Below are 24,016 nucleotides of genomic sequence, written 5' to 3'. Positions count from 1 at the left end.
CCCTTTCTGCCCATTTTTCAGGCGCGATTTGGTCTGTACGCTATCGGTTTCCAAGAGTTCTTCGTTTACTGGGGAAGTTAGCCCCGGGTCTTTCGTGTGTCCCAGGCAGGAAAGTCTCGTCTCCCACTTTCTCGTTTGTCTCTAACTTCAACATACATATTTTTGCCCACCAGCTTTTCACTTTCTTAGACAAATGTACGGGGTTGTTTGTTTGTTTGTTTGGTCTCTTCAGACGGTTTGCATTTGGGAGTCGTTGGTAAGGCTTTCTCCGTGTGCCCCCCCCTTCTTTGTGTGGGGGTCGAACACCACCCCCCCCCCTTTCCAGACCCTTCCTCAGGGCCCCTGGCGTTTGCTCCGTTGACGTCAACCTCCTGCCTTCGCGCCAAACAGTCGCCACGGCAACCGCGGCCCGATGGGCAGGGCTGAGGGTGTGGCGAGGGGCCCCGGGCGCAGAGCACAGCCGTTGATTGGCCGGTGCCCGGCCCCGCCTCTGCGGAGAAGCAGACAAGGAGCCGCGGGGCCGGGGCTCGGTGCAGACGCCGTGAGCTGCGGGAGAAAGAGGTTGGAGCAGAGGATCGGACATGTCCACCCTTGGCTGGTGGCGCCGCTGAGCGCCCGTGGTCGTGTGGGGGCACTAGAGCTTGCACAGGCTGTTCAGCGGTCGAGCTGTCAGCCCGGGGCAGGGCGGTGCCTGGAGGTCCGGTGAGGTGAGTCCGGCTGCTCCGGCCCGCACCGCCGCGTCTGGATGGTGCGCCGGGACGGGTGCCGCAGAGCCGGGACCCTGGTCCGTGGGCGAGAGCTGCCGCGCTTGCCGCAGCCGCACCGTGTTGCGCGGCCAGCTGGAGTCGGGTCGGGGCTCCCGTGCCACCTGTCCTGGGCGTAGCGGGTACAGGGACGGCTGATCATCCTGGGCAGGGGGTGGGACGGCCACGGGCTCCGGGCTCCGCAGTCCGCTGGGGTGGGTGCCGGAGCAGTGGCGGCGGTCCCTGACGAGCATAGGGAGTCACGGGGTGCCCCCCGTCCTCCTCAGCTCGGCCCGGGGGCTGCAAGGGCCACCCCCGTCCCCCGGGGTCCTAGACTAGCCAGGTCCCCTCCGGCCAGCCCTGCATCCTTGCCGGTGTCTGGGGCGGGGCTTGCTTGCCGCAGTGGCGGCGGGAGGAGCTATAGGCGGGGCGGAGGGTGGCAGTGCCTGCGGGGTGTGTTCTCAGGGCGGCCCACCCCGCCTGGCGCTGCCTTTGAAGCGGCGGCGGCGATGGGCTGCGAGGGCGCTGTTCTGATTGGCTGGGGAGGGGCCGAGGGCTGCCGTGACAGCGGGTCCCAGAAGAGACCGTCCAGTCAGACGCGCCGCCGCGGCGCCATCTTTGATGGGGGCGGCAGAGGCGCGGCCGGCGCGGCCGGGCTGGCCAGCCGCGGGGGCGGGGCCGCGGCCGTGCGGGAGTCTGTGCTGTGATGGAAGGCTGCGGGGGCCCTGTCTCAGCCGTTTTGCTGGTCTCGGGTCGGCCGCGGACACTTGCCGCGGGCGCTTGCCGCAGAGGCTTGCCGCGATGCGTCGCCCCTGACGGGCGTGCGGTCCGGTGACGGGAGGGGGGCTTCTTTTTGATCAGCAGGGGCCACAGTGTTGTCAGTAAGGAGCTGTTGGTCCTGAGCGACGGGGTCACGGGCTGTCACTGTGCCCGCTGCCTCTCCTTGGCTGCTCTGGGGCTGCGGGGCACGGCTCCTTTCTGGACTGCTTTCACCCCGGGATGTTTCTGGCTCCATGTTTTGGTTGGCGCCGTGGGGACTGGGCCGTGGGTGCAGCCTAGCCGCATTTCACAGTTGCCCTGGTGGCGGGGCCGAGGGCGTGGGACCGCGGGCCGTCTGTGGGGACTGAGCGCTGCAGAGTGCGCTGAAGCCCTGCCCGCTGTGACAGTGTGTGTGTTGGCCAACAGGTGGCGCCGAGGCTCCCTGCGCAGGGACCACTGTGAGTGACGGCGTCAGGTCGAGGGAGGGGCTGCGGAGCCCTGCCCTCCCCACTGCAGTTTGTTGACAGACAGGCTGAGGCTTATTGTGCAGGCGCTGCCTTAAATAACAGTGAGGCGGGTCCCGGGGCGGGCAGAGGGAGAGGCTGTAGCAGTCTGCCCACTCGAGCGCTGTTTGTTGACTGACAGGCGGCGCCGAGTCTTACTGCGCAGGCGCCATCTTGAATGACAGCGGGGCTGGCAGCAGGGGGCGGGCTGAGGGAGGGGCTGCAGAGCCCTGTCCTCTCCAGCGCTGTTTGTTGACTGACAGGTGGCGCCGAGGCTTACTGCGCAGGCGCCATCTTGAATGACAGCGGGGCTGGCAGCAGGGGGCGGGCTGAGGGAGGGGCTGCAGAGCCCTGTCCTCTCCAGCGCTGTTTGTTGACTGACAGGTGGCGCCGAGGCTTACTGCGCAGGCGCCATCTTGAATGACAGCGGGGCTGGCAGCAGGGGGCGGGCTGAGGGAGGGGCTGCAGAGCCCTGTCCTCTCCAGCGCCGTTTGTTGACTGACAGGTGGCGGTGAGGCTTACTGCGCAGGCGCCATCTTGAATGACAGCGGGGCTGGTCTCAGGGGGCGGGTCGGAGGCGGGGCTGCACAGCTCTGCCCTCTCTAGCACTGTTGACTGACAGGTGGCGCCGAGACTTATTGCGCAGGCGCCATCTTGAATAGCCGCAGGGCTGGGCGCAGGGGCGGGCCGAGGGCGGGGCTGCAGAGCCCTCCCCACTCCAGCGCTGTTTGTTGACTGACAGGTGGCGGCCGAGGCTTACTGCGCAGGCGCCATCTTGAATGACGGTGGTTCTGCAGGGGCAGCCCGGGGGAGGGGCTGCAAGCCCCTACCCACCTAGTGCTCGCGTGGCCGACAGGGGGCGCCGAGGCTTACTGCGCAGGCGCCATCTTGAATGCCCGTGTGGCTGGCTTCAGGGGGCGGGCCGGGGGAGGGGCTGCAGAGCTCTCTGCTCACCTAGAGCTCCGCCGACCGACAGGTGGCGGTGAGGCTTACTGCGCAGGCGCCATCTTGAATGGCAGGGGGTGGGCTTTGCTTGCTGCGCATGCACCGTCCGTGAGTGCCAGCGGGGCTGGATTAGCGGGCCACCGCCTCTGGTGTCCCGGGAGACCGAGCCCGCCCCGCGTCCTCCGCGGTGCAGGCACCAGGTGGCCCGCTGCTTGCCTCTGCACCACGTCTCAGTGGCCGCGCGATGGCGCCATGTTCCCTGGAGGGGATGGGGGCTGTGGGACAGGGTTCAGATGTGCACATCCAGGGGTCACGTGGGAAACAGAACCTTAATAGATTTGGGGGAGGGTGGGTTCCTAAGTGAGAGGGTGGAGGAGGCTGTGCATATGAGATTTGAGGGTGGGAGGCTCTGAGGGTGGTAGGAGGTGACTCGAAGGAAGAAAGCTCGTAGATGGCCTGGAGCATGTGCAGTGGCGGAAGGCTCTGAGGGAGGCGTGGCGTGGGGCCTGGCGGGACGGAGGCGGTGCTGGCAGGTGGGAGGGGCTGAGGGGCGGGGCGGGGCGGCCCCAGCAGGGAGGGTGGTGTGCGGGGGGCGTTGCCAAGTGTGTGGTGGGCGGAACCTAATTATAAATAAAACGCTGACAACTGCTAGCGTTCGTAAAAGCCAGAGGCACAGTCCTGACGGAGCTTCTACAGGCCGTGGATTGAACACATGCTCCGAGTCATGGTGGGACTTGAAACGTGTAGTGTCGTCCACAGGGATCTTGTTGATAACCTCAAACGTTGTGTAAGGTTAAGTAATGATGCCGTTAACTCATAGCAATGCTGATGACTATTATTAAGGTCCCGATATAAGCTAGTTTCTTCATGCTGCATAGGTGTGCAGCACTGTAAACCTTTTGGCATTGCGTCACTGGTCATCGCATGGCAAACTAGAATTTCAGCTCATCTTTCTAAGTGGTGTCTATATCATTGTTCCATAAGGTTTCCATAGAGAGTATCTATAGATGTACTGTTTTCCAAAATTACATTAGTTGATCTGTAATTGCCGTGAACTCTGAGGTTGAGTTCTCTGCTTCATTTTTGTAAAATATGTAGAAAATTAATAATGTGAGAATTAACAGAGATGCTGAAAGTAAGGTACTAAGCACTATAGGAGGCACATAATTAGCAATAAATAGTACTATTTTCTTAGCCATTACTATTTTCTTTCTCCCTCCAGTTTCTATCTGCAATGTGTATACCTTGACTTTAGAAGGGTGGCCAGTGCAACAGAGCTAATAAGTGGGAAACTGGGGTCTTGAATTTATCAGCCCCAAGTCCTGTGTTTTCACTATTTTGCTCTGCTTATTAGAGAAGGTTCTGAGACACACACTTAGAGTCGGTTGCACACCCACTGACATGACCTCACTAGGGGAAGGCTGTGATTACAGCCCACAGTACAGCGTACACCCCAGGGGGTGAGACTGATGAGCTGTCCACCCCGTGGGAGGTCAAGATGAAACTGTGTGGGGTCATTTCCAGCCTGGGGATTCCAGTATTTGGAAAGTAAATTTGAGGTCTCGTGTTTTCTTTTCCTTCCTCAGCTCTGTTCTGCTCTTCTCCGAGGTGATCGGCAGGAGGAAGCGGGACTAGGTCCAAACGCCAGGTGTCTGTCCAGGTGAGCTGAAGTCCCTTCTCACAGTGCCACACCATCCTTGGGGTGAGCATGTGCTTCCTACGCCTGACACTTCCCTGCTGCACACGTGTTCCAGCTGACCATGAGCACCGTTCGTGCCCGCTGAGAACGTGCAGACTCTTCCGGTGGACCGTGTGTTCGCCAGATTCTCCTGGTGTCACACCGTTCTTTGCAGTGTCCAGGCTCTTTTCCCAACTTTGAGCTACTCCTTCAGGCCTCCCCTTTCTTTCTTACTGGGTGATTAAGGAAGCAGGAGAAATTCATTGAGTCTTCTATCAGTCATGACCCTGAGTGGGAAAGGAAGTGATTCCTTGGAGCTCATAGTCTTTTGGGTAATGAAAGCCATTGAAAAAAGTAAGGCTGTGTGCAGAGACGGGCAGGAGAACAGAGCACATACGAGAAGAGAGCGTGCCGCCTGCTGCCCCTGAAACGAAGGCAGTAACTTCTCAATTCCAGCCCCTCTGATAAGGTAGGGAGCAGGAGAGAGGGAGGGAGCCACAGGAGGAGGGGCTCCTGATGGGCACTGGCCAACAGAAAGGAGAGGAAAGCCCCACAGCTGCTGAGCTTACTTCAAATTTAGATTCAGATTTTTTTCTGATTGTGAACTTCAAATAACATTATAAATTGGAATGTATAGTAAAGTGTGTTTTATTAATCATTTCTTTTTTCGGTTTACCTCTCTTTACTAACGGTCTTTATACAAGTTTTGTTTACGTATCGTTTGGCCCACCGTGCGGCAAGTAGGATCTGTTCCCCGACCAGGGGTCAAACCTGTGCCCCCTTCACTGGACGCACAGAACCTTAACGACGGGACCACCAGGGAAGGCCCCAGTTTGTATGGAAATTTGCTTCTACCTTGGTTTGTACGCACTTACACACATTTAAGTACCTATGTAGCTTTTTTGATTTTAGTAAGACTATGCCCAATTCATTAAGGCTTCAAACTCAGGCCACCAGAGTGAAGCATAAGTGGATGTTAGGCAACATTTGGCTGGGGGGGATGTGATGTGAAAGCTGGGACCTTGTATCCGTCACATTTATGTGGGTGTGTTTCTGTGTGTAGACATGACTTTGTGCAGCTCTTTAGCAATGGCCATAAGAATTTCAGTATAAACACGCCTCCACCTCTAGCTTTGCTTTCTAAAACTGCATTTCATTCCATGTGGGGACATCCTCATCGTCTTCTGTGTGCATATAAATGACTAGGTTTGCAGTAAGAATGCCACATATGCTATATACCGTTTCATACCCTAGCATTTTCATTTAATGCTTTAAACAGCTTTTACATTAGTCATTTCCATCAAGTGCGGATTGACTGGATCCATAGAAAGGAAGACTGTGTGGCCTTCAGGCACAATGACGTCAGTCTATGTATACTGATTGGAGAGATGTCTATCAAAAATTACTGCGTCTAACAATACACGCACAGAGAGCACCCCTGGTGTGACCTCATTTTGTTAGAAACGATGTAATATGTATAGAGATTATAAAAGATTTAGTGTAGGAACAAATGGGGTCGAGGAGTGTGGCTTGCAGTCTCAGGGGGTGTGGCTTGCAGTCTCAGGGGGTGTGGCTTGCAGTCTCAGGGGGTGTGGCTTGCAGTCTCAGGAGGGTGTGGCTTGCAGTCTCAAGGGGGTGTGGCTCAGCAGTCCTAGTAGTATGTGTCTGCTTCAGAAGGGAGTTTGGTCTGCCCGGAGCTCTCTGTCTTAGATTTCTTAAATCATTCAGGTTTCATAGCAGAAATTCAAAAGCTTTCTACCTCCTGTCTCTGGTTGGTTTATAAGATGTGGGAGTGGGCCTTTTCTTGAAGATGACACCTAAGGCCTTGCCCACAGCGCGGTCTCAGTCCACAGCCACATGGAGAATGAATTCTCTGACAGTCTTGACGCTTCTGTGTTGATTTGTCCATGTATTTCTTTCTTTAAAATGTCTGCAGGTCCCTGGCATTTTGACTGTTCCTGTGGATAGCTACTTGTTCAGAAGTTCCGGAAGGGACCCTGTTCCCACCAGGTGATTTACATACCCAGGGGTGTCCTCCTCTTGAGAGGCGGGGCCATGGCCGTCTAGGGGAGCATGTTCTCTGAATCGGAGGCCACGGAGGGATCAGGGCTTGCTGCGCTGTCCCCCGCGGGCTCTGAGGGCCCTGCTCTGGTCAGGCAGTCCCTCTTAGCCAGGCTCCGGATCAGCTCACAGCGGCTCTCCAGAGCTGAGGGGCTTGCCCAGCAGGCTGTCACCTGGTGCCCTGTCTGCTGTGGAGGAGAGGAGGGCAGGGTAGGCAGGATGGGAGTGGCGGAGGCAAGGGTCTGCCCGGCTGGCGGGCAGGACGCTGCAGAGAGAGTGGGGGTGTGTGCACGGGGCAGAGCGGAGCACACCGCAGAGAGGCGCTCTGGCCCTGGGCAGGAAGGCTGCTGTGAGACGAAATAATTGAAACCCCTTTTGTTTTCTCTTCAGACATTAAAAACAATTTTTTTTTAACTTACTGGTTTTCCTTTTAAAACAAAAAAGAATTTTTGCTGCATGTGGTTTTGTCCTTCTCTGGAAGTAAAGTCAGAAGTACAAAACTGTCAGGTAAGTTCCTGCACCCCGACCTGGACTTCTTTGCTGTGCCGCCTGCTTTCTGCTCCAGCGTGGCCCACCACTGAGGACAGGGCGGGCCGGAGGGCTCGTGGGCCGCTGAGCGGCTCAGGTGGAGGGGTGCGAGGAGCCTTAGCTGATGCCGCCAGAGCGAGAGGAGGACGGGGAGCCAGCTCTTACACACAGCCGAGAAGCTCTCTTAGCAGGGTGAGGGCAGACCCTAGACTAGAGACGCAGCGACAGGAGGGTGAAGGGAGTAGCGTGCTGGTTTCTCTGGAGGCCCCTGGATCTCGGGCGAGGCTGGCCAGAGCAGGAGGAGGTGCGGGGCGCACAGAAGCCTGCTGGTTGCTTGGGCATGTCGTCACCACGGATATGAGTGCTTGATGTGGGGTTCCCGCGGACTCAGCGACGCCCCGTCCCCCCTTCTGCCGGCTCGCTGAGCTGGGTGCCAGCATCCGAGCTCCACGAAACACCGTCAGGGCTGATGTCGACCCCTGACCTTCCCAGTGAGGGAAGCATCTGTCTCTGATCCCTTCACAGTGGGGCCCAGGCCAGTTAGCTCAGATATTTAAGACTAAATTCGAGAGGTGCCTGGAGCACCAGTAGACTGACCTCGGTTCAGGCACCAGAGGCAGGGGTGCAAGCAGGAGCCCAGGGCTGCCCTCAGGGTGCATGCTGGGGGGAAGGCATGCCTGCAGACGCAGACGCGGGGCAGCCCCCCGGCTGGTGCGGTGGGGGCGTGGCTAGTGTGCAGAGGCGCTGAGCTGCTGGTTTCAGGGGCCGTTAGCTTGGTCAGCACGTGTTGCACATGCGGAGCACAGGTGCAGATAAGTTGCCCAGAGCACCCGAAGCCCAGGACCCGCGCCGTCACGTGTGTATGCGGCTTTCCCGCACTGTACACTGAGGCCGTGAAGGCCCGGCCGCAGAAGGGACGCGGGCCCGTGGCCCCTGGTCTGCTGAAGAGGGGCGGACTGCAGGCCGCGGGCTCCGAGGCCTAGGGTCCCAGAGGCAGTCAGGAGCAGAGCGCGGTCCTTCCGTGGCCGGCGTGCTGCTTGCGGCTCCTCGCGTGTGTCTGTGTCGGGGGTGTGGTGCGGCGCCCCTCTGGGCCTGTCCTCCCGCCGGGCGGTCCTCAACCCCTGGGACATGTGTGTCTCCTTACGATCCGCAGGTCCCTGAGCACTGACTGCCCCCGCTGCCGCGTCTGCCCTGTTGGCGCATGTTGGGTTCCTCCAGTGAAACTTTTCCTTAGAGACATGCTGCCTCCCAAGTCCTTGTCCGCCACCAAACCCAAGAAGTCTTGGGCCCTAAACCTGTATGAGCTAGACAGTGACTTGTCTGAGCCGGACTCCGTCCCAGGAGAAGGCGCCACTGACTCTGAGTTCTTTCATCAGAGGTTTCGGAACTTCCTCTACGTGGATTTCATTGGGCCTCGGAAGACCCTTCTCAAACTCCGAAACCTCTGCCTCGATTGGTTGCAGCCGGAGACTCGCACCAAGGAGGAGATCATCGAGATCTTGGTCCTGGAGCAGTACCTGGCCATCCTTCCGGAAAGGATCAAGCCCTGGGTGTGCGCACAAAAGCCGGAGACCTGTGAGAAGCTCGTTACTCTGCTGGAGCAATACGAGGAGATGTACGAGCCGGAAGGTGAGCCGAGGGGGAGGCGGCGGGACCGTGCTGGGGGAAGGTGAGCCGAGGGGGAGGCGGCGGGACCGTGCTGGGGGCCGGGGCGGGCGGTGGGGGGGGCGGTGTAGGTGGCAGCCGCGGCCTTTCTGCCCGCAAGGAGCCGGAGCCCTCCCCGCCCCAGCTCTGATGGTCTAACCGGGCCGGGGGCGGTGGAGAGGGACGTAGCGGGTGCCCTCGGGGTCTAAGCTAACGGACAAGCGTGGCTGAGCCCCTGAGCCGTGTCTGGTGTCCCCTCAGACGACAACAGCAGCGACACTCACAGCGAAGGCGGCATGAGCCGGAGGGCCGCGGAGTCCCCACCGCCGCGCCCTGCCCTCCCCTGCTGCAGTGAGTAGCCACCCGCCGCCGCTGGGTCTGCGTGCAACCCTTCTCTGGGGCCCTGCTGCTGCTGCTGCTGCTCGGGAACCTGAGGCGGGGGATTCCGGGATGGCAGAATGAGACGTTTTCATCAAAGCAGACACATGCGTGGAGTGAAATACAACTTTTTACTGTTCAGTGATGAGGGAAAACATTTAAAATTTTGAAGCTATTTGGAATTTGCCACAGGTTGTTTCAGGCTGTGCCCAGGGCCTCCGGGGGGCAAAGTTCATCACCACTTTGCCTGCACAGCTGTCATTTGTTCAAGGTTCTCCAGAGAACTTTCTGGAGCAGCAGTGCTCCAGGGACGGTGCTTTGTCTATCTGTAGTCAGGTGGGGGCACATTAAGACGGGCTGGGGTTGGCCAGGCTGTGGGGGGTTGGCAGATGGCCCTTCTGAAGGCGGAGACCTCAGGAGCCGGGACACCAGGAGAGCCTGAAGCGGGAACAGGCCCCTCGAGGGCGGCGGCTTGACCAAGGCCAGGCCAGCCTGCGCGAGGCCGCGGAAGCGGGCCCAGGCCCCGGAAGCAGTTCCAGGCCGCAGTGTCCGGGGCATCTGCCCCTCAGTGTGGGACCCAGCTCCCAGGGGAGAGCAGACATAGCGTTCAGGTGTGGAGGGGCGTGCAGAGCACACGGTCAGCTCTGCGTGTCTGTGTCCGCAGGTGACCGGGACCGGGACCGGGACTGGGACCAGGACTGGGAGCGAGACCGGGAGCGAGGCCGGGCACGGGAGCGGGAGCGCCGCCGCGGCCGAAGCCGGGACATGGAGTCACGGGACCGCTGGCCGTCCGTCCGGAGCCCCAGGAGCAGTACGTGTCCCCGCAACCCCCCCACTCGCCTGCCTGCCAACCGCGCCACGTTTGTTCATGCTGCCTCTCCCTTCCCAGGGTTTCACCAGCGCGATCTTGCACTTCCTCTGGCGGAGAGAGCCAAGGAAAGAGAGCACAGACGCAGGGACTCCCTGCTGGATTTGGATGCCAGATCCGAGGTGCGCCCAGGTTTCCTCTCATTCTGGGAGGGCCGTCTTCACTCCGTGTTGGAGGTGCCTTTCTTTCTCGGGAGGCTGAGTTGTCTGCCACCTGGAAGCCCACCAGGGTTGGGGAGAGAGCCCAGGGGTGGCCAGTGGCCGCAGTGACTGCTGCCTGTTTTCTGGCTCGCCAACGAGGTCAGCACTCGTGTCCCCTGGGGGTCACCTGCCCCATGCACAGAGTGGAGGGAGAGGGCACTCAGGTCCTGGAGCCGAGAAGAGCTGAGTCTGCAGCCTGGCTCTGCCACCTGCCAGCCCGCTAGCTGCACCAAGCCTCAGTTTCCTCATCTGTGAAATGGGTGTGATAATAGCCTCACCAGGGCTGTTGTGAGGGATGCATGAGCCACACACAGATGCACAGTGTGCGGCCTGGCACGCGGTGGGCACGCTGTCACTTGGAGTCCCTGTGCACTAAGGACAGGGGCACAGGCAAGGAGGGGCTCCAGAAAGAGGGTCGCACGTGAGGTGGCAGCGTGGAGGAGGGCGCCTGTGCAGCCATGTGAGAAGGCAGCGTCTGAGAGACTCAGGCGCAGCTCAGGGCTGCCTACTCGTTGGGTCAGCTCAAGTCAGAGCGGCGTTCCCCGTCCTGGGAACAGTGTAGTCCAGAACGTAATGCACGTTTATGTCACTCAGATTCGACCAACAGGAAGGTGTCAAAAGTGCCCCTTTCCTTTTGCCATTGCCTGTTGAGGTCGGTTAGCACCAGGGGTGGTGCCCTGTGGCACCCTCGGCCCCCCGAATTCTTGACCTCGTCTGCTCTCTGCCAGCCCCAAGCTAGGAGCTCCGGTTTCCTCCTGTCCCACCACAGACACACCTGTGTTCCCCACCCCTGTGGCTTCTCCTGCACTGTGATACCCTGGGGAGGCCTTAGGAGGGGGTGCTGTCAGCCCTGAGTGCCGCGCAGCGCCTGCTCCGGGGAGCTGCCCACTGTGGAGGACGGGCTCCCCCCCAGAAAGGGGGCATCTAGCTCTCGGCGGTCAGCACCGGCAGTCCAGCGGTGCCTCCTGCTTCGGCAGCTTCCCGTCCTGGACTCCACAGCCCTGGCCTGGCAGGGGGTTCACTTCTGAAGCTCTGCTTCAGTTTGCCAGGGGTTTTGTTTCTAATTGCTGAACAGTGGCAGTTGTATAAAGGAGGTTTTCTTTCTCTTAAACCCCAATGCCTGTGCCTGTTTATTTTTCTCAGTAGGAGCTGCACCTAATTGTGCCCACTTCGTTTTTGTTTTCTCTGCTACGCTTCCACATGGCTGTCCTGTTGTATAGTTCCCAGAACTATAGCAAATTTAATATCAAAGTATCTTTACATAATAGTTCAGTAGTGACAACAACTTATGTTTTATTTACATAATTTTTTTTTTTTTACTCTTTGGCCGGGCCACATGCGTGTGGGGTCTCCGTTCCCTGACCAGGGACTGAACCCACGTGCGCTGCAGTGGAAGCCCAGGGTCTTAACTGCTGGCCCGCCGGGGGAGTCCCACCCAGTCTTCCTCCACACTTAGCCCCACGTGCCACAGACCACGTGGCGGGACATGCACACATAGTGTTAGCTCCTCGGTGCTTCGCCCCAGGCCAGCAGCCCAGGCGACAGGGCCCCCACAGCCTGGGCGGGGCAGGTGGACACCCTCCTCTCCATTTCACAGATGAGGACGCTGAGGTTTGGGAGGCCTTCCGTTCCCAGCTTGCTCGGTCGTGAAGGTGCTTGAGCGCCTCTGACCCTGGAGTTCCTCTGGCTGCGCCGCTGGGGGCCCCTCAGGCTCCGTGCCCTACCTGGGGCCTCAGCAGCGCTGCAGCCCCGCCCACACCTGCGGGTCTTGCTCACGCCCCCCCAGCCCACCCTGAGCCGTCCCCGCCACGCCCGCTTAGCGCCGACTCTCTGCACCCCGCTTTGTTGTTTACTGTTCTCTGATTGTTTCTCTCCAACCAAATGATAAGCTGCATGAGGGCAAGGAATATGTGCCCTCCGTCTTTGGGAGCTTCCTCAGAGTGTAGCGCCAAGGTAGGTACGACGTAGGTCCCTAGTAGAGCCTGACCAGATCACTCGGAACCCCCGGCGCTGTGAGCACTTGCCGCACACTGTGTGCGTGTGTGTGTGTGTGGCTCCCGCGCCGCTGGCGCGGCCCTGGCCGCGGTCGCCCGGGCAGACCCCACTGAGGGCACATCTGCGGTTGCAGGAGGCGGTGTTGTACCAGGACATGGTGGCCCTCACCGAGGATCGCAAGCCCCAGAACCCGATTCAGGACAACATGGAGAACTACCGGAAGCTGCTCTCACTGGGTGAGTGCTCGAAGCGGTCAGAACGGCTGCTGGCGGAGCGGGAGCGGGAGGGGAAGGGGAGCGGTCCTGTGACCTACTCTGGCGGGGCCACGCCCACATGGCTCTCACCCCAGAGTGCCGCCCTGCGACTCTAGTCTGCTCTGAGGCAGGTCCGGGGTCCTGGGTGGCTTCCCCGGTGGACACGTGGTCAGGTCTGAGGTGGCAGTGACCCCGCGAGGGGCCGCACGGGCAGTGACAGGTGGGGAAATGGGCGGAGCCTGAGAGCCAGCAAGGACGCCCTGGGTTTAGGGGCGCTCAAGGCCTCTGCACAAGCTTGTCAGCAGAGTCCGGAAAATTAACCAAGACAGGCTGGGCAAGGGGCCAAGGAATGGACAGTGAGGAGAGGAGAGTGAGACACAGGCCTCCAGGGCACGCTCAGCACCTGAGAGCGAGCCCGTCATCCACGGTGACACGGTCTCATGCTGTGTTCTTCCTGCGGACAGGAGTCCAGCTTGCTGAGGATGACGGCAACTCACACATGACCCAGGGCCACTCGGCAAGGTCAAAGAGAAGCGCCTACCCGAGCACCAGCAGAGGTGAGCTCGAGGCCCTGCTGCAGGAGCGGGCGCTGGGCGCGTGCACAGACATGCCATGGGGGGGTGTGCACAGACACGGTGGTGTACACACACTGCCATGCATTGGGGGTGTGCACAGACACGGCAGTGTACACACACTGCCATGCGTTGGGGGGTGTGCACAGACACGGCGGTGTACACACTGCCATGCGTCGGGGGGTGTGCACAGACATGGCAGCATGCACTGACGGGGTGGCATGTGCACACACGCAGCAGCACACAGTCACACAGGGCATGCACATGGATAGGTGGTGGCGTGCAGTGACACTCGGGGGCACGCGGTCGGCGCACAGGGTACAGGCGTTCATCCCAGGGCCCCAGGGAGTGCTCACACGGGGCTTCTTCCAGGTCTGAAGGCGCCCGAGACCAAGAAGTCAGCCCACCGGCGGGGCATCTGTGAGGCCGAATCCTCTCACGGAGTTATCATGGAGAAGTTCATCAAGGATGTGGCCCGCAGTTCCAGGTCCGGGCGGGTGCGGGAGCCAAGTGAGCGGCCGCACCGGCTCTCCCGGAGGGCAGGCGGCGACTGGAAGGAAGCATCGTTCAGCAGGAGGGAGGCGGGAGCCTCAGAGAGGGGCCCAGAGGGGGGCGCCTTTGGGGGAGGAGGCTTCAGCTGTAGCTCAGACCCGGTTTCCAAAAAGCGGGCTCTGGAGAGAAAAAGGCGCTACCACTTCGATGTGGAGGGGCAGGGCCCAGTGCACGATCCCAGGGGCGGAGCAAGGAAACGGCCCTTCGAGTCCGGAGGCGAGGCCCGCAGGGGCGCCAAGGCAGCGGGCGCCAGCAGCCTGAGCGCTCCGCCCGTGGCCCTGTCTCAGCCGCTGGACGTGGCGGCCATGCCCTACGTGTGCGACGAGTGCGGGAGGTCCTTCGCGGTCATCTCTGAGTTCGTGGAGCACCAGATCGTGCACACCCGGGAGAGCCTGTATGAGTACGGGGAGTCCTTCATCCACGGTGCCGCCGTCAGCGAGGCCCAGGGCAGGCCCGCGGGCGCCAGGCGCCCTGAGGGTGCGCAGGCCGCCGGCAACGGTGCCGGCCCGGCCGAGCATCAGCGGGGCCAGGCCCGAGAGCCCGTCGGAGGCAGTGGGGACGAGGAGCAGGACGAGCCCTTCCTGCCCAGCCCCACCTTCAGTGAGCTTCAGAAGATGTACGGCAAGGACAAGTTCTACGAGTGCAAGGTGTGCAAGGAGACCTTCCTGCACAGCTCGGCCCTGGTCGAGCACCAGAAGATCCACAACCATGAGGACCGGGAGAAGGAGCGCAGCACGGGCGCGGTGAGGCGCACCCCCATGCTGGGCGAGCTGCAGCGGGCCTGCGGGAAGGAGAAGCGCTACGAGTGCAAGGTCTGCGGCGAGACCTTCCACCACAGCGCAGCCCTGCGGGAGCACCAGAAGACCCACGGCCGGGGGAGCCCGGCCGACAGCCGGGCCCGCGCCTTCGAGGAGGCCTTCGCTCCTGGCCCGTCCCTGAAGAGGCGCCAGAAAACCTACTCCAGAGAGAAGCTCTACGACTTCAGAGAGGGCGGGGATGCCTTTGGGCGGAGCTCAGACTTCATGGAGCACCAGAAAATTCATTCTCGGAAGAGCTACTTCGACAGCCGGGGGTATGAGAAGCCGCTGCTCCACAGCATGCCTATGCCCAGCTCTCAGAAGAGTCACACAATCACCAGGCCGCCCGAGGACGAGGACGAAGAGAAGGCATTCACTGCCAGTAGCAACCCTGAAGACGGCCAGGAGGCCCGGGCCTACGAGAGGAGCACCTATGAGAGGGCCATCTTCCACAGCCTGGCCGCCTTCCGGCCTCCCCGCAGCCTCAGGGAGGATGGAGAGCCCTCCACATACTTCTCAGGCCTTCGTGACCCGCCGCAGAAGCCCCCAGCCTGGGAGAGCCCTTATGCCGGAGGCAGGCACAGCTTCTTCAGGAGCTCAGTCTTCTATCGCGCATCGCGCCCTGCCCCTCTGGACCACCTTGCTGGGGAAGGCCCCAGCGGGTGGAAGAGAGACGGCGAAGCCTCCAGCCCCAGCTCAGATGGCCACCAGCACCAGAAGGCGCGTGCCAAGAAGAAGAACATTGAGCGCAAGAATTATGACGCCTCCATGATCCCCACCCTGCGTTTTGGTGAGCCTCAAACGTTTCGCCCGAGAGAGAGATTTTACGAATGTCCAGAGTGTGGAGAGTTCTTTGTCCGTAGCTCCGAGCTGGCTGAGCACCAGAAGATCCACAACAGGAAGAAGCTCTCCGGAAGTAAGAGCTACCTGCGGTCTGCTCTTCGCAGCCTGTCCTCCACTGACCCTCAGACCAGCTACCAGAGCCAGTCAGTGCAGATAGGTTATGCCCAGGAAGCAGCTCAGACAAGCTATGCTGAACTAGCAGCTCAGACCAGCTATGCTGAACTAGCAGCTCAGACCAGTTATGCTGAAGAACCAGCTCAGACCAGTTACACTGAGGCACCAGCTGAGGGTAGTTATACTGAGGAACCAGCTCAGACCAGTTACACTGAGGCACCAGCTGAGGGTAGTTATACTGAGGAACCAGCTCAGACCAGTTGTATTGAGGAACCAGCTCAGACCAGTTGTATTGAACCAGCTCAGACCAGTTATACTGATCCAGCAGCTGAGACCAGTTTCTCCGAAGAACCAGCTCAGACCAATTATACTGAGGCACCAGCTGAGACTAGTTATACTGAGGAACCAGTTCAGACCAGTTGTATTGAGGAACCAGCTCAGACCAGTTATACTGACCCAGCAGCTGAGACCAGTTACACTGAAGAACCAGCTCAGACCAATTACACCGAGGGACCAGCTGAGGCCAGTTGTATTGAAGAACCATCTCAGACCAATTACACCGAGGGACCAGCTGAGGCCAGTTGTATTGAAGAACCGTCTCAGACCAACTACACTGAGGGACCAGCTGAGGCCAGTTGTATTGAAGAACCAGCTCAGACCAGTTGTATTCAAGAACCAGCTCAGACCAGTTGTATTCAAGAACCAGCTCAGACCAGTTGTACTCAAGAACCAGCTCAGACCAGTTGTACTCAAGAACCAGCTCAGACCAATTACACTGACCCAGCAGCTGATACCAGTCACACCGAAGAACCAGCTCAGACCAATTACACCGAGGAATCCGCTGAGGCCAGTTATACTGAGGAACCAGCTCAGACCAGCTGTATTGAAGAAGCAGCTCAGACCCGTTACAGTGACCCAGCAGCTGATACCAGTTACACCGAAGAACCAGCTCAGACCAGTTATACCAAGGAACCAGCTGAGGCCAGCTATACTGAGGCACCAGCTCAGACCAGTTGTATTGAGGAACCAGCTCAGACCAATTACACCGAGGAATCAGCTGAGGCCAGTTACACTGAGGAACCAGATCAGACCGGTTGTATTGAGAAACCGGCTCAGACCAGTTACACTGACCCAGCGGCTGAGACCAGTTACACCAAAGAACCGGCTCAGACCAATTACACCGAGGATTCAGCTGAAGCCAGTGATACTGAGGAACCAGCTCAGACCAGTTGTCTTGAGGAACCAGCTCAGACCAGTTACACTGACCCAGCAGCTGAGACCAGTTACACCGAAGAACCAGCTGAGACCAGTTACACCGAAGAACCAGCTGAGACCAGTTACACCGAAGAACCAGCTGAGACCAGTAACACCGAAGAACCAGCTGAGGCCAGTTACACCGAAGAACCAGCTGAGGCCAGTTACACCGAAGAACCAGCTCAGGCCAGTTACAGCGAAGAACCAGCTCAGGCCAGTTATACTGAGGAACCAGCTCAGACCAGTTGTAGTGAGGAACCAGCTCAGACCAGTTATGCTGAGGAACCAGCTCAGACCAGTTGTAGTGAGGAACCAGCTCAGACCAGTTATGCCGAGGAACCAGCTGAGGCCAGTTATGCCGAGAAACCAGCTCAGACCAGGTACGACGAGGAACCATCTCAGACCAGCTATTCTGAGGAACCAGCTCAGACCAGTTATGCCAAGGAACCAGCTCAGACCAGTTACGCCGAGAAACCAGCTCAGACCAGGTACGATGAGGAACCATCTCAGACCAGCTATTCTGAGGAACCAGCTCAGACCAGTTATGCCGAGGAACCAGCTCAGACCAGTTACGCCGAGGAACCAGCTCAGACCAGGTATGCCGAGAAACCAGCTCAGACCAGGTACGATGAGGAACCATCTCAGACCAGCTATTCTGAGGAACCAGCTCAGACCAGTTATGCCGAGGAACCAGCTCAGACCAGTTATGCCGAGGAATCAGCTCAGATCAGATATTTGGAGGAACCAGCTCAGACCAGATATGCCGAAGAACCAGATCAGACCAGTTATTCTGAGGAACCAGATCAGACCAGTTATGCCGAGGAACCAGATCAGACCAGTTATTCTGAGGAACCAGATCAGACCAGTTATGCCGAGGAACCAGATCAGACCAGTTATGCCGAGGAACCAGATCAGACCAGTTATGCCGAGGAACCAGCTCAGATCAGTTATTCTGAGGAACCAGCTCAGACCAGTTATGCCGAGGAACCAGCTCAGACCAGTTATTCTGAGGAACCAGCTCAGATCACTTATGCTGAGGAACCAGCTCAGACCAGTTATTCTGAGGAACCAGCTCAGACCACTTATGCCGAGGAACCAGCTCAGACCAGTTATTCTGAGGAACCAGCTCAGACCACTTATGCCGAGGAACCAGCTCAGACCAGTTATTCTGAGGAACCAGCTCAGACCACTTATGCCGAGGAACCGGCTCAGACCAGATATGCCGAGGAACCCCCAGCTGAGACTAGTTATGCAGAGCTAGTAGCTCAGATTAGTTATGCTGAACTAGCAGCTCCGACTAGTTATGCTGAACTAGCAGCTGAGACCGGTTACTTTGAACCACCAACTCAGACTAGTTATACTGAACCAGCTGAGACCAATTATGCTGAACCAGCAGCTCAGGTCAGTTTTGATGAACCACCAGCTGAGGCTAGTTACGCTGATCTAGCAGCTGAGATCAGTTATGCTGAACTAGCAGCTGAGACAAGCTATGCTGACCTAACAGCTCACATCAGCTATGATGAACCACCAGCTGAGACTAGTTATGCTGAGCTAGCAGCTCAGATTAGTTATTCTGAACCAGCAGTTCAGACTAGTTATGCTGAGCTAGCAGCTGAGACCAGTTACTCTGAACCACTAGCTCAGACCAGCTATGCTGAGCTAACAAGTGAGACCAGCTACTGTGAGCAGCCAGTCCTCAATGAATGTAAGGAGTGTGGGGAATGCTTTGCCACCGTTGAAGACCTTGGCAGACATCAGAAAATCTATGCCCGGGAGAAGTTCCATGATGGGAAGCTGTTTGGAGAGCCCGTGATGCAGGACCTGGGCCTGGATGGGTCTCCGGAGGAAGAGCTGGAGGAGCAGGAGGAGCCCGAGGAGCCCGAAGACTCCATCTATGGCTGCAAGGACTGTGGGCTGGGCTTCGCGGACCGCGCAGACCTCCGGGACCACCAGAAGGTGCACGGCCGCCGGTGCCTGGTGGACAGCCGCGAGTACACGCACCCCGCGGTGCACATGCCGCCTGTCAGCGAGTACCAGAAGGGCTGCCTCGGAGAGCAGCTCTATGAGTGCCCGGCCTGCGGGGAGTCCTTCGTGCACAGCTCGTTCCTCTTCGAGCACCAGAAGGTCCACGAGCAGGACCAGTTCTACGGCCACAGGCGGTACGAGCCCTTCACGCAGCCCCTGATTGCCAGCCCGCGGAGGCCGCAGGCCCCACCGAAGAGCGCCCCCGCCGGGATGGGCCCTCAGTGCCAGGTGTGCGGGCAGGAGTTCATCCATGCCTCGGGCCTCAGCGAGCACGCCCGAGGCCACGCCGGCGAGGGCCTGCCTGATCAGGGCCAGGGGGGCACGGGCGCGGCGGGGCCCGGCCCGGCGCCCACGGAGCCGCAGCAAGACCCGGGCGAGGAGCCGCGCTACGAGTGTGAGACCTGCGGCGAGTCCTTCCCCAGCCAGGCCGACCTCCAGGAGCACATGCGCGTGCACGAGAAGGGCGAGCCCTACGACTACGGGGCCGCCTTCGTGCACACGTCCTTCCTCGCGGAGCCGCCCAAGAGGGACTGGCCCTTCTACGAGTGCAAGGACTGCGGCAAGTCCTTCATCCACAGCACCATCCTCACCAAGCACCAGAAGCTGCACCTGCAGGAGGGGGGCGCGGCCGCCGCGGCCCAGGAGGCAGAGGCCCACGTCCTCGTCCCCCGGGAAGTCCTGCGCCTCCGCGGCTCCAACGTGGAGGCGGCCGAGCCCGAGGTGGAGGCGGCCGAGCCCGAGGTGGAGGCGGCCGAGCCCGAGGTGGAGGCGGCCGAGCCCCTCGGGGAGGCCGAGGGCCCGGAGTGGGAGGCCGCGGAGCCGAGCGGCGAGGCGGAGCAGCCCCACGCCGAGGCCGAGCAGCCCGACATGGATGCCGACGAGCCGGACGGCGCGGGCATCGAGGACCCGGAGGAGCGCGCCGAAGAACCCGAGGGCGACGACGACGACGACGACGAGCCGGACGGCGCGGGCATCGAGGACCCCGAGGAGGAGGGCGAGGAGCAGGAGATCCAGGTGGAGGAGCCGTACTACGACTGCGGCGAGTGCGGCGAGACCTTCCCCTCGGGCGCCGCCTACGCCGAGCACCTGACGGCGCACGCCAGCCTCGTCATCCTGGAGCCCGCCGGCCTCTACGGCGAGGGCGCCGGCAACCCCGAGGGCGGCCAGCCCGACGCCGAGCTCTTCAAGTGCGACGTGTGCGGGCAGCTCTTCAGCGACCTCCTGTCCCTGGCCAGGCACCAGAACAGCCACACCGGCTGAGGCCCAGGGCCCCCCCTGGGACCCAACCCTCCTCACCCACACTCACCGGACCCACCGCGACCGCCCGGACTGCACCCACCCGACCTGGACTTCAGACACCCGGACACAGCCCCACGCCAGCTGAGGCTCGGCGGGCCGGGGCCTCCACTGGGACCGGGGCCTCCACTGGGACCCGGCCCCCCTCACCCACGCACAACCTGACCCACCGGCCTGGATTCAGACGCTCGGCCCCAAGGTGCAGACGCCTGCAGCTCCCGTGTCCAGCACAGCAGGTACTGCGGGACAGCAGGGCACTCGGCCACTCTCCGCCGGGGCCTTCGCGGCTGCAGAGAGCGCCCGTCTGTGGCAGCCCGGGACCTCGGCGCACTGCCTCCCGAGGTGTACACAGCACAGCCCAGCGCAGTGAACTGGACCGAGTGTGACAGACACTGGTCGTTTACCTGCAGACACACCTCACCTGGTACTCTGGTTTTGCTTTTTTCTTTTTTTTGGAGGAGGAAGAGAGCAACAAATTACAATATATTTGTAAGCATCTTAGAGCTTTAGAAAGATTTATTGTGCGCTGTTTGAACCTTATCCATATCTTTTTGACTGACTGTGTGGTTCCTTACTCTACATAACCCCCTCACGGTGTAGGCGTGAAAGTCAGAGCGTCTTGCCCGCTTCGCTGTGTGAAGGGAAGTCCTCTCTGCTCCCTTTTCAGCGCCTCGTCTACACCGACACTTCTGAAACCTCGTGCTGTGTAAGCCTTTACTGTATGTGGATTGGCCTTTTGTAACCTCGTTGGTTGGTTGCCACCTTGTAACTTTGCAGTGGGTCTCATGCAAAAAACACTACAAGTTTTTATTATTTTTCTAACCCACCTTGATGTCTCTTCGATAGTGAATTTTACAAAAGCCGAAGCTTTTCCCTGTGAGTCTTACATCCTTGCCTTTAAAGAGTGGGTTGTAACCATCACTAGATCACGTGTGCCTAATGAAGGTTGAGAACCACAGGGGGAGAGGGGGCTCTCCTGTTGTAAATACGGTTGAGGGCCTACGGCTTCATTACTTCCCTTTGCGCGCTTCCTGCCTTAAGTGACAAGCAGCAACGTGGCTTGGCCCCTCCGTGCCGCCACATGGCAAGTTTGCACCCTGGGTGCCCAGGAGCTAGTATCCTTAGAGCTTTCCAGCCTGAGACTTAATCCTCCTCTCCACCTGTCTGACCCTCAACCAACCCCATGTCTAACTTGCATTTAAAAAAAAAATAGAAAAAAGCTTTCTTTACAGCCAACTCGAGCTCGACACGGACTCAGGTTCCCCGGCAGCCTTAATTTGCTTCGTTGCCATCTGTCCTTCTGTCCCCCTCTCAGGTCGCGCCTTCCTGACAAGCACCCCCGCCGCCCTCAGAGCAGCTCCCGTCCCCGCGCTGCCGGCCCGAGCTGACCTTGCCGCTCTAGGGTCTCCTGCGTCCTGCCCTGTGCCCTCCCTTAGCTTCCCCGCCCCCTCTTCACATAAGGACTATTAAGAAATTTCTTGGCTTTGAGTTGGCTGGCAAAAAAATTTTAAAATTTTTTTTAAAACTTAAAAAAAAAAGAGGATCTTGTAGATGCAGTGAGCAGAAGCTAAGAGCAGATTGTTTGGGAGAGCAGAGTGAGAAGACCTGCTCGAGAGCCGCGTCTGGACCCCCCCCCCCTCTCCTAGGTCCCTGCCACAAGGGCTGGGGAAAGTGTGTCAGAGCTGGAGGGAACGCCAAAGTCAGGGAGAGCCAAAGACGGGGGTCCTGACGCCTCACCAGACCTGCAAGGGCAGGGTCAGATGGAAGGAACATCGGAAGCAGTGACTGGAAGGCCCCGATGGGGGAGGGTGAATGAATGAGCAGGGTGTCCTGGCAGTTAGGAGAAGGGGCCGCTTGGTGGCCTGGTGTCAAGGAGGGCAGCTGCATCGCGAGACCCGGCGTTGGAACGGGCGCCCCGGAGCCCCAAGGGGCTGCGAGCTGGGAGACAGCCTGCAGGGCGTGGGGGTGAACCCGGCGTTCATCCTGTCAGTGGCACCAACTGGTAGAGAGTTTTCAGAGAGCCACCTGCCCGGTGTCCGTGCCAACCGTCCTCTGGTCAGTGAGCGATCAGGGACAGCTGATGAATGCCAAAAATAGGAGCAAGGTGGAGGGAATGAGTCCGTGGACTCTGAATGCAGCTGTCTAGAAATGATAATCATGGAGAGCTATGTAGTGACGTGGAGATATATTTACGGAATACCAAGTGGAGAAAGCAGGACACAGAATTATATTTATACTACAATTATAGCTGTTTAAAAATGTATGCTTATAGTCAAAAGCTGTGGTGGTGGTGCTGTTGTAGGCTTATAGTTGAGCATTATTTTCTTAAATTCCTTGAATGTTCTTTATGATAGTGTTAATCAAAAGTTTATAATCACATTTCCATTGTGAACATAATTTGAGCTCATTATTCAGGCATTCAGAGAATACAGAAAAGTGGAGGGGGAAGAAAAATCCATATACCCAGCATCCAAAGATGACAGACATACTCCCCGCTATATTGTGTGTTCTTTCTGTGCACCGGCTTAGAACTCTGCCCCAAACGTGTACTCAGATTAAGCGTTCCCTTTGTGGAATTAGGGTTAAACACTTCCATCTGAATGTTTTCAGATGGCTCTTAAAATAGTTTCCTGATAACCAAGTTTATTATGCTTGCTTCAATTAGCAAGCATAATACGCACCCAGAGGAATAATTGGAAAATACGAAATAAATTAGAAAAGAAGAAAAAAGTCACCCATATTCCCAACACCCAACAACTACTGTTAACACCTTGATCCGTTTCCCCCATCTCGTATCGGTGCACAAGCTTGTGATTTATGGTCGTGGTGAATATGTGTGCATAGAGTCCAAAATGAAAAAGAAATTACAGGAAATAATTAAAAGTAGTGTTGTCATTGTGGGATTATGGTTAATCATCTTGTCTCAAATTTCTTGAATGATCTTTGGTGTTTTGCGTATTAAATCTTATGTATGTTTTTCCATTAAAACTCTTTAATACATACTCATGGCATACTTTGGGGGAGATTTAGTAACGCAAAAGAAAATTCACGCGTATTCCCGACACCCAACAATCATTGCTGTTAAACCTTGATCTGTGCACAGTCAGGACCGGGGTGTCTGTGGTGAGAATGCAGAGGGTCGAAGAGAAGCAGCGTGGAAAGCAGGGAAGACACGGTGGTGTGGTCTTTGCCGGCGTGATGGCTGTGGGGCGCGCCTTCCTGGAAGGCCTGTCTGGTTGTGTTGCGGTCGCCGCAGTGTCCGGCGCTTGCGGAAGTGTGGGAGAGAGGCGTGCCCCCGCCGCCGCCACCCGAAGACCCGGGTAACATCTGGACGCGCTTTCTTCGTCCTGTCTCTGTGCACAGGTTTTTGGTTTGTTAGTATGGTTGTGGTCGTTCTATCTGTAATCGTGTCACCAATAAAAATAAAGTTGAAAATAAGATAGCTCTCAGCCTCTTCTTTTGTCCATTTGAAGTGTTTGGGGTGTTTAAAAAATCCGAGCACTTAGTGTCCCCTTGGGCCCTACAAATCTCATCCCTTTTAAAATTATTGTGAATTTCAACAGCTCGCTTCTAAGGGATCTCTCAGTACTACACAAAGCCACATTTGTAAGTGCACTAGTCAAATTAAAAGATCCATCTCAATAGTGTTTTTAAACTTGACATTAAGCGTTAGATAAGTTCCGCTTACTTTGAGTCTGCATTTAAAATTTTAATCTCATCTAAATACAATACTCCCTCAAACACAAAAAAGAATGATCCCCGTAACAGTAAAAAAAAAAAAAATGTTAATACTGAGATTTGGAACCTTTGTATTCAGTCGTGTCTGACTGTGACCCCAGGGTCTGTAGCCCACCGGGCTCCTGTGTCCATGGAGTTCTTCAGGCAAGAATACTGGGGTGGGTTGCCATTTCCTCCTCCAGGGGATCTTCCCAGCCAGTCTCCTGCATTGTAGGCAGATTCTTTACTATCTGGGCCACCAGAAGACCTATTACATAAAGTGTGCGTCC

The 24,016-nt window shown here is 58.2% G+C and overlaps 1 protein-coding gene across 1 annotated transcript; it reads left to right on the top strand.

Moving 5' to 3' along the window:
• Window positions 1-532: 532 nt before the first annotated feature.
• Window positions 533-23,447, top strand: PEG3 (paternally expressed 3). Its single transcript, XM_042231236.1, has 10 exons — window positions 533-707; window positions 4,537-4,610; window positions 6,565-6,638; window positions 8,371-8,846; window positions 9,123-9,212; window positions 9,904-10,050; window positions 10,129-10,229; window positions 12,436-12,538; window positions 13,021-13,113; window positions 13,501-23,447. Exons 4-10 carry the CDS (start codon window positions 8,456-8,458, stop codon window positions 19,971-19,973), a joined length of 7,398 nt encoding a protein of 2,465 aa, XP_042087170.1. The 5' UTR covers window positions 533-707; window positions 4,537-4,610; window positions 6,565-6,638; window positions 8,371-8,455; the 3' UTR covers window positions 19,974-23,447.
• Window positions 23,448-24,016: the final 569 nt, after the last annotated feature.

Source organism: Ovis aries, chromosome 14 (assembly GCF_016772045.2).
Source record: "Ovis aries strain OAR_USU_Benz2616 breed Rambouillet chromosome 14, ARS-UI_Ramb_v3.0, whole genome shotgun sequence".
In the NCBI taxonomy this organism is placed as follows: Eukaryota; Metazoa; Chordata; class Mammalia; order Artiodactyla; family Bovidae; genus Ovis; species Ovis aries.
The sequence above is the reverse complement of the archived record's forward strand: the minus strand, read 5'-3'. Positions and strand labels throughout refer to the sequence as shown.

Excerpts from the sequence above, each read along its gene's own strand:
- PEG3 (XM_042231236.1), top strand. The coding sequence starts at position 8,456 with ATGCTGCCTCCCAAGTCCTTGTCCGCCACCAAACCCAAGAAGTCTTGG. Across the intron at positions 8,847-9,122 it reads GGAGATGTACGAGCCGGAAG|ACGACAACAGCAGCGACACT; the intron begins GTGAGCCGAGGG and ends GTGTCCCCTCAG. Across the intron at positions 9,213-9,903 it reads CCCTGCCCTCCCCTGCTGCA|GTGACCGGGACCGGGACCGG; the intron begins GTGAGTAGCCAC and ends CTGTGTCCGCAG.